This window comes from Dermacentor albipictus, chromosome 1 (genome assembly GCF_038994185.2).
Source record: "Dermacentor albipictus isolate Rhodes 1998 colony chromosome 1, USDA_Dalb.pri_finalv2, whole genome shotgun sequence".
Classification (NCBI taxonomy): Eukaryota; Metazoa; Arthropoda; class Arachnida; order Ixodida; family Ixodidae; genus Dermacentor; species Dermacentor albipictus.
The window spans coordinates 392917093-392933756 of record NC_091821.1 but is presented as its reverse complement, the minus strand read 5'-3'; the positions used below and the strand labels follow the sequence as shown (position 1 = coordinate 392933756).

At 45.5% G+C, this 16664-nt stretch overlaps 1 protein-coding gene across 2 annotated transcripts in view; it reads left to right on the top strand.

The window, feature by feature from the left end:
* The window catches only part of LOC135914535 (LIM and senescent cell antigen-like-containing domain protein 1), a 29751-nt gene that overhangs the window by 5947 nt on the left and 7140 nt on the right, over positions 1-16664 (top strand). The window contains exons 1-6 of one of the 2 annotated variants that reach the window (XM_065447448.1): positions 2739-3137; positions 10642-10773; positions 13060-13105; positions 13894-14081; positions 15237-15308; positions 15452-15529. In XM_065447448.1, the coding sequence (XP_065303520.1) occupies positions 2875-3137; positions 10642-10773; positions 13060-13105; positions 13894-14081; positions 15237-15308; positions 15452-15529 (779 nt within the window). In that variant the 5' untranslated portion in view covers positions 2739-2874. Of the gene's footprint in view, positions 1-2738; positions 3138-10641; positions 10774-13059; positions 13106-13893; positions 14082-15236; positions 15309-15451; positions 15530-16664 lie in introns of those variants that run through there. The other variant, XM_065447456.1, reaches the window with a different exon arrangement.

Sequence of the window (16664 nt, the reverse complement as noted above, 5' to 3'; positions counted from 1 at the left end):
ATTTAAGCAGAACCCTTTTCGTAAGCCTCCAGGTTTCTGCTCCATACGTGAGTACTGGTAAGACACAGCTGTCGTACACTTTTCTCTTGAGGGATAGTGGCAACCTGCTGTTCATGATTTGAGAATGCCTGCCAAACGCACCCCAGCCCATTCTTATTCTTCTGGTTATTTCAGTCTCATGATCCGGATCCGTGGTCACTACCTGAAGTATATGTATTCCCTTACCACTTCCAGTGCCTCGCTACCTATCGTAAACTGCTGTTCTCTTCCGAGACTGTTTACCATAACTTTAGTTTTCTGCAGATTAATTTTCAGACCCACCCTTCTGCTTTGCCTCTCCAGGTCAGTGAGCATGCATTGCAATTGTTCTCCTGAGTTACTAAGCAAGGCAATATCATCAGCGAATCGCAAGTTACTAAGGTATTCTCCATCAACTTTTATCCCCAATTCTTCCCACTCCTGATCTCGGAATACCTCCTGCAAACACGCTGTGAACAGCGTTGGAGAGATCGTATCTCCCTGTCTGACGCCTTTCTTTATTGGGTTTTTGTTGTTTTCTTTATGGAGGAGTACGGTGCCTGTGGAGCCGCTATAGCTATCTTTCAGTGTTTTTACGTATGACTCATCTACCCCCTGATTCCGTAATGCCTCCATGACTGCTGAGGTTTCGACTGAATCAAACGCTTTTTCATAATCAATGAAAGCTACATATAAGGGTTGGTTATATTCCGCACATTTCTCTATCACCTGATTGATGGTGTGAATATGGTCTATTGTTCAGTAGCCTTTACGGAATCCTGCCTGGTCCTTTGGTTGACAGATGTCTAAGTTGTTCCTGATCCTATTAGCGATTACCTTAGTAAATACTTTGTAGGCAACGGACAGTAAGCTGATAGGTCTATCATTTTTCAAGTCTTTGGCGTCCCCTTTCTTATGGATTAGGATTATGTTAGCGTTCTTCCAAGATTCCGGTATGCTCGAGGTCATGAGGCACTGTGTATATAGGGTGGCCAGTCTTTCTAGAACAATGTACCCACCATCCTTCAACAAACCTGTTGTTACCTGATTCTCTCCAGCTGCCTTTCCCCTTTGCATAGCTCCCAAGGCGTTCTTTACTTCTTCCGGCGTTACTTGTGGGATTTCAAATTCCTCTAGACTATTCTCCCTCACATTATCGTCGTGGGTGCCACTGGTACTGTGTAAATCTCTATAGAATTCCTCAGCCACTTGAACTATCTCATCCATATTAGTAGCGATATTGCCGGCTTTGTCTCTTAACGCATACATCTGATTCTTGCCTATTCCTAGTTTCTTCTTCACTGCTTTTAGGCTTCCTCTGTTCCTGAGAGCATGTTCAATTCTATCCATATTATAGTTGCTTATGTCAGCTGTCTTACGCTTGTTGATTAACTTCATATATATATATATATATATATATATATATATATATATATATATATATATATATATATATATATGTCACAGGCGTACCTGTGAGGTACACCTTATTTCATTTCTCTTTTGCGGGTTCACGCGTCTCTATTGCGAATGGTGGGCATTATTCACATTTGTACTAGTAAAGGTACCTCCGCCCCATCCCTTCCCACTCCCTCATTTTCATAGAAAAGTTACCTTGGGTAGGGGGCCCCCGCCAAAAAAAATCCTGGGTACGTGCCTGCAATATGGGTATGAATGTGGTAGCGCCTAACTGACCAGTTAACCGTAAGATGTGTGTACAAGAACGCGGCTTCCAAAGCAATTTGTGTGGTTGATAATTATTTATTTAGTTGGATGTTTTCAACTAATAGGCTTTTCCAGAAACAAATTGTTACAATAAATACAGGAACAGCGCTACACAGGACGAGCGAGTAAAGAGCACAGGACAGAGCGCTCTGTCCTCTGCTCTTTTCTCGCTTGTCCTGTGTTGCGCTGTTCCTGTATTTATCCTGAAGATGAACCAACCAGCCCTTTTCAACACAATGTTAAAGTGTTAAATAATTGAAGGATAATAACACGGGGTGATACGAGGCAATTCCGACTATGAATCATTCTCCACGTGTGTGTCGGCATGCAGTCAGAAGCATGCATACTAACAAAATGGCCCCTTCTGCAGTTTCTGCTATTGGACACCAGTCAATAAAGTTACAATAGAAGTTCCACTCCCTTAAAATGTACTTGTGCTGAACGAGTTGATTTCACTGGAGGAGTGGCCCTCTTGTCGGGTTGTGCCCAAAGGAGAGGGGGAGGGGGGGCTGATGACAGTTGGTTAATGACCCGGTTTTATCCTTCCGCGACAACATCCCAAACAACCGGATTACACGGAACGAACGGTGCCGAAATTTTGCAAATAACAGTACATTTTTCAAGTTGCATATCTTTCGAACCGATTTCGTCAATGCCACCAGACCTCGTGGGGCAGCTATCTGGTACCTAAAATTGTGCTATACAGGGTCGCATGATTAAATCGTACAAGGCATGTATTCGCTTTGCAGTCTTCGACACCAGCACACCAACTATCTCGGAGGCTGAAGGCGATGCATATCGACCATAAGTGGTCCAAACAAATCATGCAACATCAGGTGTACTAATTCATTCTGTGTAAAGCGCACCTTTCACATCACGACGTGGAGTCAAGAGAGCGTCGCGTGAGTGATGCGGAGGGAAAGAGAACCCGCGCCTTTCCGAGGCGGACGTACGCGCCTCTCTCGTTCGTTATCGTATGACAAGGCGCCAGGAAAGGGTCTGTTTACCGTATCTCGGCCGTCTGCCCTACGAGATTGTGGCGTCTTTGCGACAAGCCTCGAAGCCTCACCGGTGCGCTCTACTTAACCGGAGTTCCGCGTGTCCGCGGCCGTCGCGTGTTCCTTCGCCACGATGAACCTGTCACTGGACTCGTCCGAGCTGTACCAGCGAAGGTCCGAGCAGCTTCGCAGGGCCGTGCAGGGTCTCTCGCTGTCAGATTCAACGTCCGACACGAAGTCGGACACGAGCGGGGACTACGCAAACGTGACGCCAACATCGAAAGGCGTCAAGGCAAATGGCGGCGCCCCGCGAAAGAGCACCGGCAGCGAAGAGGAACCACCACCGTTGCCGCCGCCGCCCGCACACTTGACACTCAAGAACGCCGTGCCTTCAGCGTGAGTCTTCCGCAGTAACTCGTGCATAGTTCAGGCAACATTGCGGGTCGCCTTGTGATGTGTACATGCTATTGCGCACATCTGTCAGCGCACTTTGAGGCTATCTCTGCTGTTATGTCGGCACCTCCGCAAACAGCCGGGGATCCAGGGGAGAAATCTCCGCATGTCCTGGTCAAACGAAGCTCGCTGGCTATGTGAGGTGGAGTTAACGTATACGTGACAGCGTGTTGTACATATATTCTACGAAACACAACCTGTAGCTGTAGAGTAAGGAACATAACAGAGTCAGGCTAAATTCATGCATAGCCAGGGGCATACGTTACTGCATGAAGGACTCTATTGTGCGTAGCCTTTGTCATTGTTGAAACACCAGTTAACGACCGACATGAAGAAAAAAGGAGAGCTCGCGCCCGAGATAGATAGATAGATAGATAGATAGATAGATAGATAGATAGATAGATAGATAGATAGATAGATAGATAGATAGATAGATAGATAGATAGATAGATAGATAGATAGATAGATAGATAGATAGATAGATAGATAGATAGATAGATAGATAGATAGATAGATAGATAGATAGATAGATAGATAGATAGATAGATAGATAGATAGATAGATAGATAGATAGATATCCGATGAGACAGCGCCTATCTAATTTTCTCAAGATTAATTTCAACTTACCGTATAGCCACCTATCAATCTTGCTGCAAAAGCCGAAGCTCGCGAGCGCGAACAGTCAGAACTAATAATCTCAAGGATAGAATTGATGTCTTCACGCTATATAGGATGATGTGTAAAATCAGCAATTTGTGCAAGGCTACGCGGTACGCCTACAACGACCACCACGCATAATTAATTATGCAGCTTTAACCGGCTCCTAGCTTCAAGGTCTAAAGGTTTGTAAGATGTCGAGCATTCCTGATGCTTGTCGAGAGACCTCCAGCGCCTCTCCCATTTACAACTATCTGTATTAGTTACATTAATGGAGTTCTTTCTGACGCATACTCAAAGCATTTCATGTAACAGTTGCGGATTATGGTCTATTCAAGAGCAACGTGGCGTGGCGGAATATTGTCGTTGACTGCTTTCAAATATATATATATATATATATATATATATATATATATATATATATATATATATATATATATATATATATATATATATATATATATATATATATATATATATATATGTAAACGAGAAGAAAGGGGGTTAACCGAGGGACCCGATAATTATTAGTCATATAATGAGAAGCCAACAAACACTGACACCAAGTACAACATAGGGGAAATTGCATGTGCTTAATAAATGAAATAAATTAATGATAAATTAATGGAAATTAAAGTGGATGAAAAAACAACTTGCCGCAGGTGGGAACCGAACCCACAACCTTCGCATGTCGCGTGCGATGCTCTACCAATTGAGCTACCACGGCGGCGTTTCCCCATCCACTTTCTTGGGTATTTATGTGTACTAGTAGAACCCTGGGAGTGTTAGCCAGCGCCCCCACTCACAGACCTTGGCGGCGGACGTGGAACGTCGTTTTTGCCGCAGGCGTCACGAGAACGTGATCTTTTCGGGTGAAGGCAACTGGTCAATAAACCCACATATGCTACCTGAAGGCATCAATGTTGCCGGATTCGAGACCCTCGTTATGTAATAAACGAGAAGAAAGGGGGTTAACCGAGGGACCCGATAATTATTAGTCATATAATGAGAAGCCAACAAACACTGACACCAAGTACAACATAGGGGAAATTGCATGTGCTTAATAAATGAAATAAATTAATGATAAATTAATGGAAATTAAAGTGGATGAAAAAACAACTTGCCGCAGGTGGGAACCGAACCCACAACCTTCGCATGTCGCGTGCGATGCTCTACCGATTGACAACCCATACAACCCATCTCTACAACCCATCAACCCATCTCTTAGTCAATGGTAAAGACCACGGCAACGGCATATATATATATATATATATATATATATATATATATATATATATATATATATATATATATATATATATATATATATATATATATGAGACGATTTGTTTTCAACAAGTGAGCACTACAGCCGCAACGGCACCTCGGATGCCTCGACTGTTCCATCGGATCTCACCGCGTCATTGTATAGCATGTATGTGGACATTGCACAACACCTCCCCTCCCCCATCCCAAGTGGCTCTGCGATATAGTTCATGTCAAACAAACCACGAAGGCGCTGTCGTATGCGTTTGCCGCGTTTCCATGGCTGTTAGTTTAGCCTACCGTGAGACGCATTTAGGATATCGCAAGGCAAAGTGGGCGGAAACACTGCGCTATGCAACATTCAATATGACATTCCGGCGTTCGACTAGGTAGGCGTTCTTGGACGATGATTTAGCGTACTGTCATCGCGCGAAGACAGCATCTTACTCTCCCTTGGGGCGAGTTTTTTCTTGTCCGTGTTTGCATCCAGGAATTTTATCATGTACGTTAGCCAGAAAGCTACGCAATTCAATACAACCCATCTCTTAGTCAATGGTAAAGACCACGGCAACGGCATACTGGGAAGAATGCACAATGAGAATTACGAGTGACACAGTAGTGATGGTTCTTCAACGTGTACCTATAGCACGGCACACGAGCGTTTTTCGCACTCAGCCCTCATCGGCATGCGGTCGCCACGGCCAGGAATCGAGCCCGCGACCTTGTGCTCAGCAGGACAGCGCCATATCCACCGAGCCATCACGGTGGTTCTCGCAAGAGAGTTCGACCCTTGCTTCAAGCGAACGTCTTGACGATGTTACGTCCTTTGCTATCTGTCCAGCTGCAGTCATTCAGAAGGACAAGATGTTGAGTCGGGATAACTTGTTCTTGGGCTAGTTGGTTGACACTTGATGTCATTATTGTAGCGACATAAAAACAGACGCAATAAACACAAGACCGGACACCCCGGGCGCCCAAGGTGTCCTATCCTGTGTTTTTTGTGTTCGTTTTCATTTGCGCTACAATGGGTTCATGAAGTTGAGTTAGCTGTTGGTATTCATGAAGGAGGAACATGCGCGGGCAAGTGAACAAAGCAAGAAAGGTATAAGGCAGCCTCTTGAGTTGTCGTTTCCTTCCCTGTTCTGCCATTATGAAGTCCTTATTCATATTCTAGCTCTACATCACCTCGAGACAGACAGAGAAACAAACACTAGTAAACTAACCAACTAAATTGGAAGCCAAATAACTCTCACTCACTCACTCACTCACTCACTCACTCACTCACTCACTCACTCACTCACTCACTCACTCACTCACTCACTCACTCACTCACTCACTCACTCACTCACTCACTCACTCACTCACTCACTCACTCACTCACTCACTCACTCACTCACTCACTCACTCACTCACTCACTCACTCACTCACTCACTCACTCACTCACTCACTCACTCACTCACTCACTCAATACTGCGACGAGAAATATACCAATGTGTGGTATTGTGATTTGTCCGCCATATAGCTTCGATTGTTTTATTTGATGTACTCGATAATTTTACTAAAATTATCTAGCCAATGTTTCAAATAATCACAGAAGTTTCAGTTAGAAATAATACCAGGCACGTTGAGAAAATTGCAAATGATGTGTTCCCAATCAGACAAGGCAGGTTATGTCTGTCCCAGAAAATCAACGTCTGGAAAAGGCAGCTCATCGGCCATATTTCACCCTATATATATATATAGTGTCTGTCAACATTAAAATCAGCTATGTTACTGGAATTTACATCACAATGTGAGAAACTACTGAGCTTCCCAATTCCTTTAAAGAAACTCTAATTAGGCTCAATGAAAGAAAGACAGAACACCACGAGAGACAGATATGGTCGCCTATAGCCTGTTATTACCTTATACTTGAAAGCCTTGAAATACTTTTTGTGACAGCATGGTACATATGTACACCGTATACGCTGTCCTTGATAAATGAACGAAGAAGTTCGTGCTCCGATCGGGCGTCACATCAGTGCACAATGCAGTAAGTTTCGTTAGCGGAAGATTCAGAGGTGATAATCACCGCTTTCTCCTCGACTCTCGTAACGCTCGTATATATACATATATATGACCTACATAGCTGTGCCGATCGTATAAGCTTATAGCGCCGGTCCTTCTTACGAAATGAGTATGTCGGCGTGCGAGGCGCATAAAGACGCTGCTATCTATTACGCGACATTCCCGCTTCCTCCGCTGGGGACTGTCCGCAAGGTTATACTGGTGGCGGCCGCCAGGAGCCCTTAAGACAGACAGACATGCACTGCGCTCCTTGCACGTACGTTGCACACAACGACGAAGATATGCGAATATGTTGCAGTTAATCGCTTAACTCGCGTGGCCGCTTGCTCACAAAGGCTCACCTAGATTCCGCCTAATGATCAATGAGTGAATGCAGATCAGTTGCCCAGCTTTTTTTCCCTGTCCCACCATGCGTGATTTCTAACATTAGGCGACGATCATTTCTCACCTACCCAGTTCTTATTGATAATTTATCGAGCTGTGCCATTCCAACTCGGCAACAGCCGATTTAATATACCTCTACTCATAAACGTGCGTGTATAGGCGCGGCCGAATATTCCGACAGCGTTGCTCCCCCATTACGTGTGCTCCGTTACGGCGTTAATGAGTGCGTTCCGATTCGGCTGATATACACGCCCCGCTTTTGCGGCCATGGTCTCACCGTGCGTCGTAGGTATATGAGGTTCATATGGTGAGAATGGAAGCGGCATGCTTCCTGCTACTCCGTCGCACTCGCGTAATAGTATTCGGCGGGAAAAAATATCAGCGTACAACTAAACGGCACATTATAGTGTGCCAACGATGACATGTGCAGTGAAAAAGACAAAAAAAAAGAAAAACGAACTGATTAAAGTTCAGAAAACAAACGCAAGCAGCTGTTCAACAGGGTCTTTCAAGGTTGATCGGGATTCCAACCTATAATGTACATGAACCGCAGTAACGATGAGAAAATTTTCGGACTATATATGTAACGGCGTTCTTATTTAGCGTTGTCCGCACGGGCGACGCGCATAACGCATGTGCAACAGTTTCAGGTATCGCGTCCACGAGCCACGTATTGGAGATTGTGGAAGAGCGATCTGCTACCACATATATAAAGTAATAAAACGCCATTTCATATGAAATCCCAGGCACAGTGCGGAGAGCAGACTATGTGACAGACACGACATGGCCTCGACAGTTGCTGAAAGGCGAAAGGCAGTGATCCCGATCACTGCCGCTGCTTTCTATCACTGTGGCAGCAACCTCTACTTCTGAGCGGTCACGATGCGGCCAAAACAATCACAGTAGCGCCAAAAGTTACAGAGGGGTTACTTTGGAAAACAGTATTAGTACCATAACTGTATACATAATTTTTAAGTTTTACTGCGAAATTAATGTCCCACTCGATTGTATTTGCAGCGCGGGAACACAATACGGACAAGGGAAAAACAACACAGCGTCATCTGCAGTCGTCTAATCATGTCCAATTCACTGAGTCGAATTATGCATAACATAGCCCAACTACTTTCTTAGTTGCGATCGACCTTGAAAGACCCTTGCACTGAGCTCACTTTACAATAAAACAAACGTCATGCGGATGTTCCCACAGATAAAGAAAAAAAATTACAACAATGAAAGCTTTGCTTTCAAGGCTTAAAGTCGACCGGCCATTGTCCAGTGCAAGACACTGGACAATGGCCGGCGTAGTGCATACATGTAGTGCACACAGGCACACAGCTGTGCTTTGACCTGCTTTCCCGACCTCCGCCGGCACAGATGTCCGCAGCTTAGAGGCGACAGGGCAGGCCTGCAGCAATCACATAAAATGTCGTGAAACATGGGGATGCACAGGTCATTTAAATTACCAAAATATACGCGCTGAAGGATTGAGTTGGCGTGCTAATTTTCCAGCTGAGCTTGCTCACGCGATCAGAGTTCGAAGGTATTATATTGGATTCTTTTTAAGAGTCGCGTATACTTGAAGGATTAGGAAAAATAAGCACATGGCTTATCAGACTGAAAGCTATGAGCATTGACTTATGATTATTAGCTTTGTAGATCACTACTAGAACTTTTACGCATGTGCAAGGACTGCATCGGTTCAGTTGGCTGCCCTCATATGATACGTGGCCACCTGCCCTAATTAATTCGAAAAAAAAAAGAACCAATCTACCTGCTTTATACACTTAATACATCTACCTGCGATAGACACATTATGAATAGGAGATGCAACCTGCATTCCCTATTGTCCCTTTTGTGCCACCCGCAGATCACATCGACCATTATTTGTTGAGTGTCCTTAACTTGACGCAGAAAGTAAATTATTTATGAATATACTGAATCACAAGATGGTCCTACACTCAAGCCCGAGGGACATTTTGCTTCCACGAGGGCACTGGATATTTAGGAGCGACGGTCTTCGGCTCCTTCTAAAGCTCCTCCACGTTACGGGGTTGGAACGTGAACGGCGATGTCCCGTGGGTCGACGTGGAATGGGTAACGCTCACACTGCTGCGCTGCGGGTGCAAGTTCCTCGTGTTACCGGGTACCGCTGTTAGGGCCTGTTTACGCTCGAGCGGCCCATCACCGCAAGCCGCACCGCACGCTTGCGGTCGCGCGAAAGATTGCAAGTATCAAACACTTGTGCACAAATTTTGATTTACAATGTGCAAGGTACACACTGTGTACACAGTGTAAACGGCAATTTGTGCACAAGTGCTGGATACGTGCAATTTTTCGCGCAACCCCAAGCGTGCGGTGCGGCTCGCGGTGATGGGCGGCTCGAGCGTAAACAGGCCTTTACCAGATGGAATGTACGAAGGGCTTGAAACCCTACCGCGTTTGAAAGGTGGCGTCCTGGCGGAGCTATTGCCGGCAGCTCTTGCAAGGCTAGACCCGCCTGCAGTAAATAACACTCCTCCTCCTTTCTCAACTTCCCCCACCCTCGCCCCTCCCGATTATATAGTAAAGATGTTGGCCTGTCCCCCATCCTTCTGCTCCCACGTTTTGCGCACGCCTATTTTCGGTCCATGTTATTTCGGCACGTGCGTCGATGCTGTATATACAGCTTGTGGAAAAGTATGCTGCTTACGTTCCTTCCTCGGGCGTAATGTGGGCCGAAAAACCTTGCGTTCTGCCCCAGTCCCGTTTACCTTTGCCAATCGTCTTGCGACAACCATTATGGCAGGAAACACATGTCACGACGGTGTGTACCCGATACGGCGTACGGGGTATACGACGCCTCTGAAAGATGCCCAGTCTGACTGCACGCCGATTTCAATGGAGCGTGATGGAAACATGTACAGTTATTGTACGTCGAATCTAACGCGAAATTGTACCGTGTATCTTCTGCTTCTTGCAGCATTCCTGGGATGTCGTCAGGAAAACAAAAAGTGAAGTCAGTCCTGCTAGGCAGGCTAAAATACGTAGTATGCGAGTTTCATCTTATTACTCCCATATATATATCCTCTGCAGGGACCGAGCCTCCAGAGTCACCGTGCTGCCCATGCTTGACGTGATGGCGTGCTGCAAGTGCGGCCACGGGTTCGGCCCTTCGGAGCAGATCGTCAACTCCTGCGGCCAGGTCTGGCACCCTGAATGTTTTGTGTACGTCACTCCAGGTACATTCGTCAGTAATGCATGATGTGCTGCACAGATCGCAATAATGCATTCCGCGCTACATCCATACCCGCAGCGGTTGCTTAGCGGCAATGGTGTTGGTCCACTGAGCACCAGGTAGCGGGGTCGAATCCCGGCCACCGCGGCCGCATTTCGATGGGGGCGAAATGCGAAAACACCCGTGTACCTATAGATTTAGGTACTCGTTAAAAAACCCCAGGTGGTCCAAATTTGTGGAGCCCCCGACGACTGTGTGCCTATTAATCAGATCGTAGTTTTGGCACGTAAAACCTCATAATTAAAAAAGAAAAACGCGCTAGCCTGAAAGAGCTCCGGGACGGACTTCTAAGCTCTCTCTCTCTCTCTCTCTCTCTCTCTCTATATATATATATATATATATATATATATATATATATATATATATATATATATATATATATATATATATATCAGAAGGAATGTGAACGATGTACGTTGTGTTTTTCTTCCCCTTCCCAGGGGGCGCCAAACTCTTTAGCACTCTTGACCGCCCCGTTGCTTATTACGACTCTGTTTATCACTATAGTATAGCGTTCATTCGGATGCAGTCTAGTTACATTTCATAGAACTTTATTTAGGTCAGCACGTATAAAACCAGTGTGCGTTGAACAAAAGAAAGCGCTCGATCCTTTGCTGAATTAACAGCATTAACGCTAAAAGGAAATAACGCTTATCAGAACACAGGCACTTGGCAGCAGCGGAGGTGCCCTGTGTCGGAATATCGTTTCCAAATGCATAAGAGACTCCGGACGACAAACGTCAGTGGTATTTCTTTCTCTCTTAGCATTTCTTTTCCTTCTTAGATAAAAGTATTCCAGACCAAGAAGGGATCATAAATTTGCAGCGTACACTGTAAAATAATTTACACCCTTAAAAGTGAGAAATGTTTCTATAACTAACACCCTCAGGGTGTCAGTTGTATAAATTGTGTCTAAATATGTTTATAGTATAAATTATAGTGTACTATACCATAGTATAGAATATAGTATAAATAGTGTCTAAGTGTGTATGTGTATAAATGTGTCGATAACTCACTCCCTAAGGGTGTGAGTTATAGACACAATTACACCATTTTTCACTTTTAAGGGCGTAAATTATTTTACAGTGTAGCCAGATCCTCCCTTCGTGCTCACAGCGCATGCGCGCGTTCGGTGACTGACTCAAACACGACGGGAAACGGATCCCCGCATTCACTGCAGTGGAAAACAAGTTGTTGCTTGCGGTTCGTCCCAGAGTTACGGAATATCCCAGCGTACTGATAGCTTGGCCCAAGCTGGCGGTATACCACGTCAGCTCATTGTGGAATATTCGGGTGTCACAACTTCTGCTTCCGTTCAGCAAACCGCGAGCGGAAAAGAAAACAAAAAAAAGTGACAAGCCACACGCGTTATCGCTGCAGTGCAATAACTGCAATACCGTATCAACGGAGACTGCGAAGCCTGTGGAACACACCGCAGGACGGTGTCTACCGTGTGCACAGAAAATCCATAAAATCATATACCTATTCCGTTTACACATTTCTGACGGGCGGAGAAAATGCGATCACAGGCACACATATGATTTCGACTTTCTATCTATCTCATCCTCAATACTTCCGTCTTGATGTCAACTTAATATGGACCCTTTTCGCGGAATAGTTTGCTCCAGATGAACGAGATGGCGCTGTCGGTGCCGCACGTTGCCTGAGCGAAAGCGCACGAGTACAAAACAATTACAACTTCTGCCCCGCTTCTGTCCCGTTTCAGAGGACCGAAGCTGTAGCCAAAGTTTCGTGTCGTTCACCCAGTCACCGTCCGCGATATCTGCCGAAACAGAGGTTCGCTGAGCCGCACCGGGACGTCATGCACAACCATTGTAAACACGGAGGAAGCGGAGAAAGCTGACGCAAGCAATGGACGCGTTACCACGTGATCAAACATGGCGGCGCCAACGAGATCACCGCGAAAAGGGTGTATATTGCACGCGTTCACAACGGTTAGATGTATTTCTGCGCGCCTGCAAGAACCGTTACTCAATATCGCACATAACGGATCAGGAAAGCAATGTTGCCTCTCCGTCTTTAGTGTAGATTATGCAACTTACATTCCGTAACATTTCCTACAACTTTACGCACGTAATGAGACTTAATGTATGTGTTTTCGCATGTGCTTCAAAACGCTTTGAGGTTGATATTCGGAGACCGTGCATGATTTGTCTATCTGCTTCGATGATAACTCAAACCACGTTGTTTTGCAGATGCGCGCAATGTTTCCGGCGGTTCCCCGGCGACGTCTACTACGAGGTAACGTGGCCTATCCTCGTCACCTAGCCGTTTTTATTTTCTTTCCATCACCATTTACAACAATAGAAACAAAGAGACGTAGACGGGCAGAGAACACAGAGAACAATGTTCATTCTGACGGAAACTATATAAGTGGTTGACATCCTAAAAATGCAAGTACGCCACTGTTCAACTCAGAGGATTTCTGAACAGCTGAGACAGCACATTACGTTCGCTCGTTTCTGTGACGTCACGGTGTAGCGAACTTTCAACGCGAGCCTCGCCTCGTGAACTATACTTTGGAACGCGTAAGCACAGATGGCACAGAGGGGATTTTGCGGGTGTAGCTCGTACTAAATTCTTAGGTGGTCACCAAGTGCAAGTGGCTCTGATGTAATACTGCAAACGCCATACACGAAAGTATACGTGAGGGGGAGGCGCGTGCTCCCATCCCCTGCTTTCTCGTTTATATTCGTTTCTTTAAATCGCTCAGTCCACCGGCGTATCCAGAGCATCGTTGTTGTCTCCCGCATAGTGTTCCGCATACTGTGATACGTTTGCGGACGGGCTGCTATAAAGCTTTAGTTTAGGGGACGCAAGCGGCTTGCGTACGCAAGAAGTAGGGGGCGACGGTAGTGCGCATGCGCAGACACATACGTAGAGGTCTACGCATGCGCAGTACAGGGCCCCTATTTCTTGCGTACGCAAGCCGCTTGCGTCCCCTGAACTAAAACTCCCTGATGTCGTAAAACATTGCGTGCACGTGAACACGATGTGGAGCCCTGTCGGGTGCGCTCTCTCGCACGCAGTTCGAGGGCCGCAACTACTGCGAGCACGACTTCCGCGTGCTGTTCATGCCGACGTGCGCCCAGTGCAACGAGGGAATCACGGGCCGCCTCATCAGGGCCCTGGGAAGGGACTGGCACGCGCACTGTCTCTGCTGCCGACGATGCGGCGAGTGCCTCTCGGACCAAGGGCTGCTGAGCATACACCGCAGGTATGACACGGATTCGCGCATGCAGCGTGCAAATGCAAATGCAAATGCAAATGCAAATGACCGGGGTCGTTCGGTATGGTGGAACAGTTTCGGTATTCGTTTCGTTATAGCGAGGATATGGATGCCTCTGCACGTACGTCACCACTCATTTCGCACGGTGCAGACATCGCGCACGTTGAGTTTATCCTGCGTTACAGGAAAGATGTGGTTCAGAGAGATAAGAAGATTTAGTGAGAGTAACCACATGAACGTTTTATTAAATGACGACTCTAGTCGGAGTCGTCTTTGTTCGCGGTGGTGGCGCTGCCCGATACCTGAAGTGAACTCGTGGATACGTGCATGCATACACATGCCATCACCCTCCTCCCACTCCCTGCATTTAAGAGGAAAGGCGGAGAGGTGGTTGCAAGGCTTTCCACGTGCGCCGTCAGCCGAGCTCGTTAGCGTGAAGCTGAAATCAACTTCACGGAACTTATTGCTCGTATGTGCTAACATTTGTTCTTACAAACAATCATAGCGTAAGTATTCTTTTTGTGTGTGTGAATACGGGCACTGATGTTTTACTCCTACGTGTTTTAGGCAGCGGTGTTTTCAAACATTATAAGGCGCTCAGAGCTGAGATTATAGGTCAGTGAGCAAAGCTGCATTTGGGCAGAGCTATAGCGAAAGTAGCTTTACGCCGCAGCCCTTCCGGAACAACGACGACGACGAATATTAAGGTCACCTTAAAAAAAAAAAGTAGAGAGAGAATAGCAGTAGGGGAAGCTTCAAGAACGTTTTCGTGCTACTGGTGACTTCTTGTTCGCTGTTACCAGCTAGACGACGCCTCCTCTTATGAACCATCCTTACTTCGTGAAAAACGGCCTCGATTTTCTCAGCAATTTGTTGGACTGCCCCTTCATGATTCTTGTTTCCTAACGAAGCGCTTGTGTTTTGTTAGTTGTAAAGCTCAGTGGCTCGAAAGGCGAAAGAAAGTGTTCGTAACTGCATTTTAAACTTGGTTAACCGTCCTGATATTTTTCAACCTCATATCACAGACCCGTTGGAGCCACTCTGTCAATACAAACGCCGCCTTCTAGACTTGTGTACCGCAGCAATTAAGCGCATGGAGTCGCTGCTCTACTTTGTGTGCAGTTCGTGTTCTCTATCCCGCAGGCCTTACTGCAGAAAGTGTTACAACGTCATGCAAGCGGAATACATTGGCAAGCTGATATGCGCCAAGTGCGAGTAAGTAGCCCTCCTATGAATAAATAACAATAAACCTCAATCTGTTTGGCATATTCAGTACTACCTACAGAATACTTGTATTCTTAGCAGTAGATAATACTACAGCTAAGCTGTGAAAATGTCGTCTTACTTTTTTTTTTCAGTGAGGTGATCGACGAGAACCCACTCAGACGAAGAGGCGAAGTGTACCACCCTTACCACTTTAACTGCGTTAAATGCAGGTGAGTGAGATTACCTCTCTAGGTGAGGACGCATTCATAGAGCGGATACATTAAAAGTTCATTGCTTCATTTTCAAACACTTGTCGTCAGTTATTGTCAAATAGTCAAACATTGAATCACTGTCGTGACAGTCTAGAAATACATTGACTAACGTCGCTCTTCATTCGCGCTGACAATGGAAATAACCGTATATATATATATATATATATATATATATATATATATATATATATATATATATATATATATATATATATATATATATATATATATATATATATATATATATATATGTTTCTATTCCATTTTATTTTATCACGTTTTTTTTTCTTCGCTCGAAAGTGCCTTTTGCAGGCGGTACAGATGGCCATTTTTTGTTTAATGAAAAGTAAACTAATAGTATACTTCCAACATTCGGATGGTCGTTTATATAGTTGTGGCTGTGCTACAAAAGCAGCTAAGACAGCTTTAAAGTTGTATTACTAGAATAAGCGACTACATTAACGATAATCAAGCTGTCTTATCACTTAGCCCGCTTATGCTTGCACTAAAGCTTGGTTGCTGTGTTGCACGATGCTTGTATAACGCTGTTGGAGCTATCTTAATTAAACGACCATTCCGGCGTGCCACAAGCTATGATTTATGTGTCACGTTAAATTATTACGAAGCAAGTGATCTAATAAATTAAAGAAAGAAAAGTCAATTGGCTCGGTCTTGCGCAGCATTTCTGACCAAAATTCAGCAGCTCTTTAACAAAATGATTAGAGAAGTCTATCGGAGTCCAACAGGAATTCTTTCGAGTGTCGGCGATGGATGGATGGATGGATGCGAAACTTTAATAAGGTCCTGAGGTACGCGACTCAGCGCGCTGCGGGCCGCTCCCACGTTGGGACAGTCAGGCCTTGCCCGACCGCCGCATCGTGGGCCCTCTGGACAGCCCATAGTTGCGCCCCGGCATCGGGGCTCTTGATAGCGGAGAGCCACTTGTCTGCATTGATTTCTTCTGTGCCTCGTAACGAGGGGCAACGCCAGAGCATATGATCTAGGCTAGCGATGTCATTGCAATGCCTGCAAGAACTAGTGGCATAGGTGTCGGGATAAATTTTGTGGAATAAAGCCGGGCTGGGATATGAGC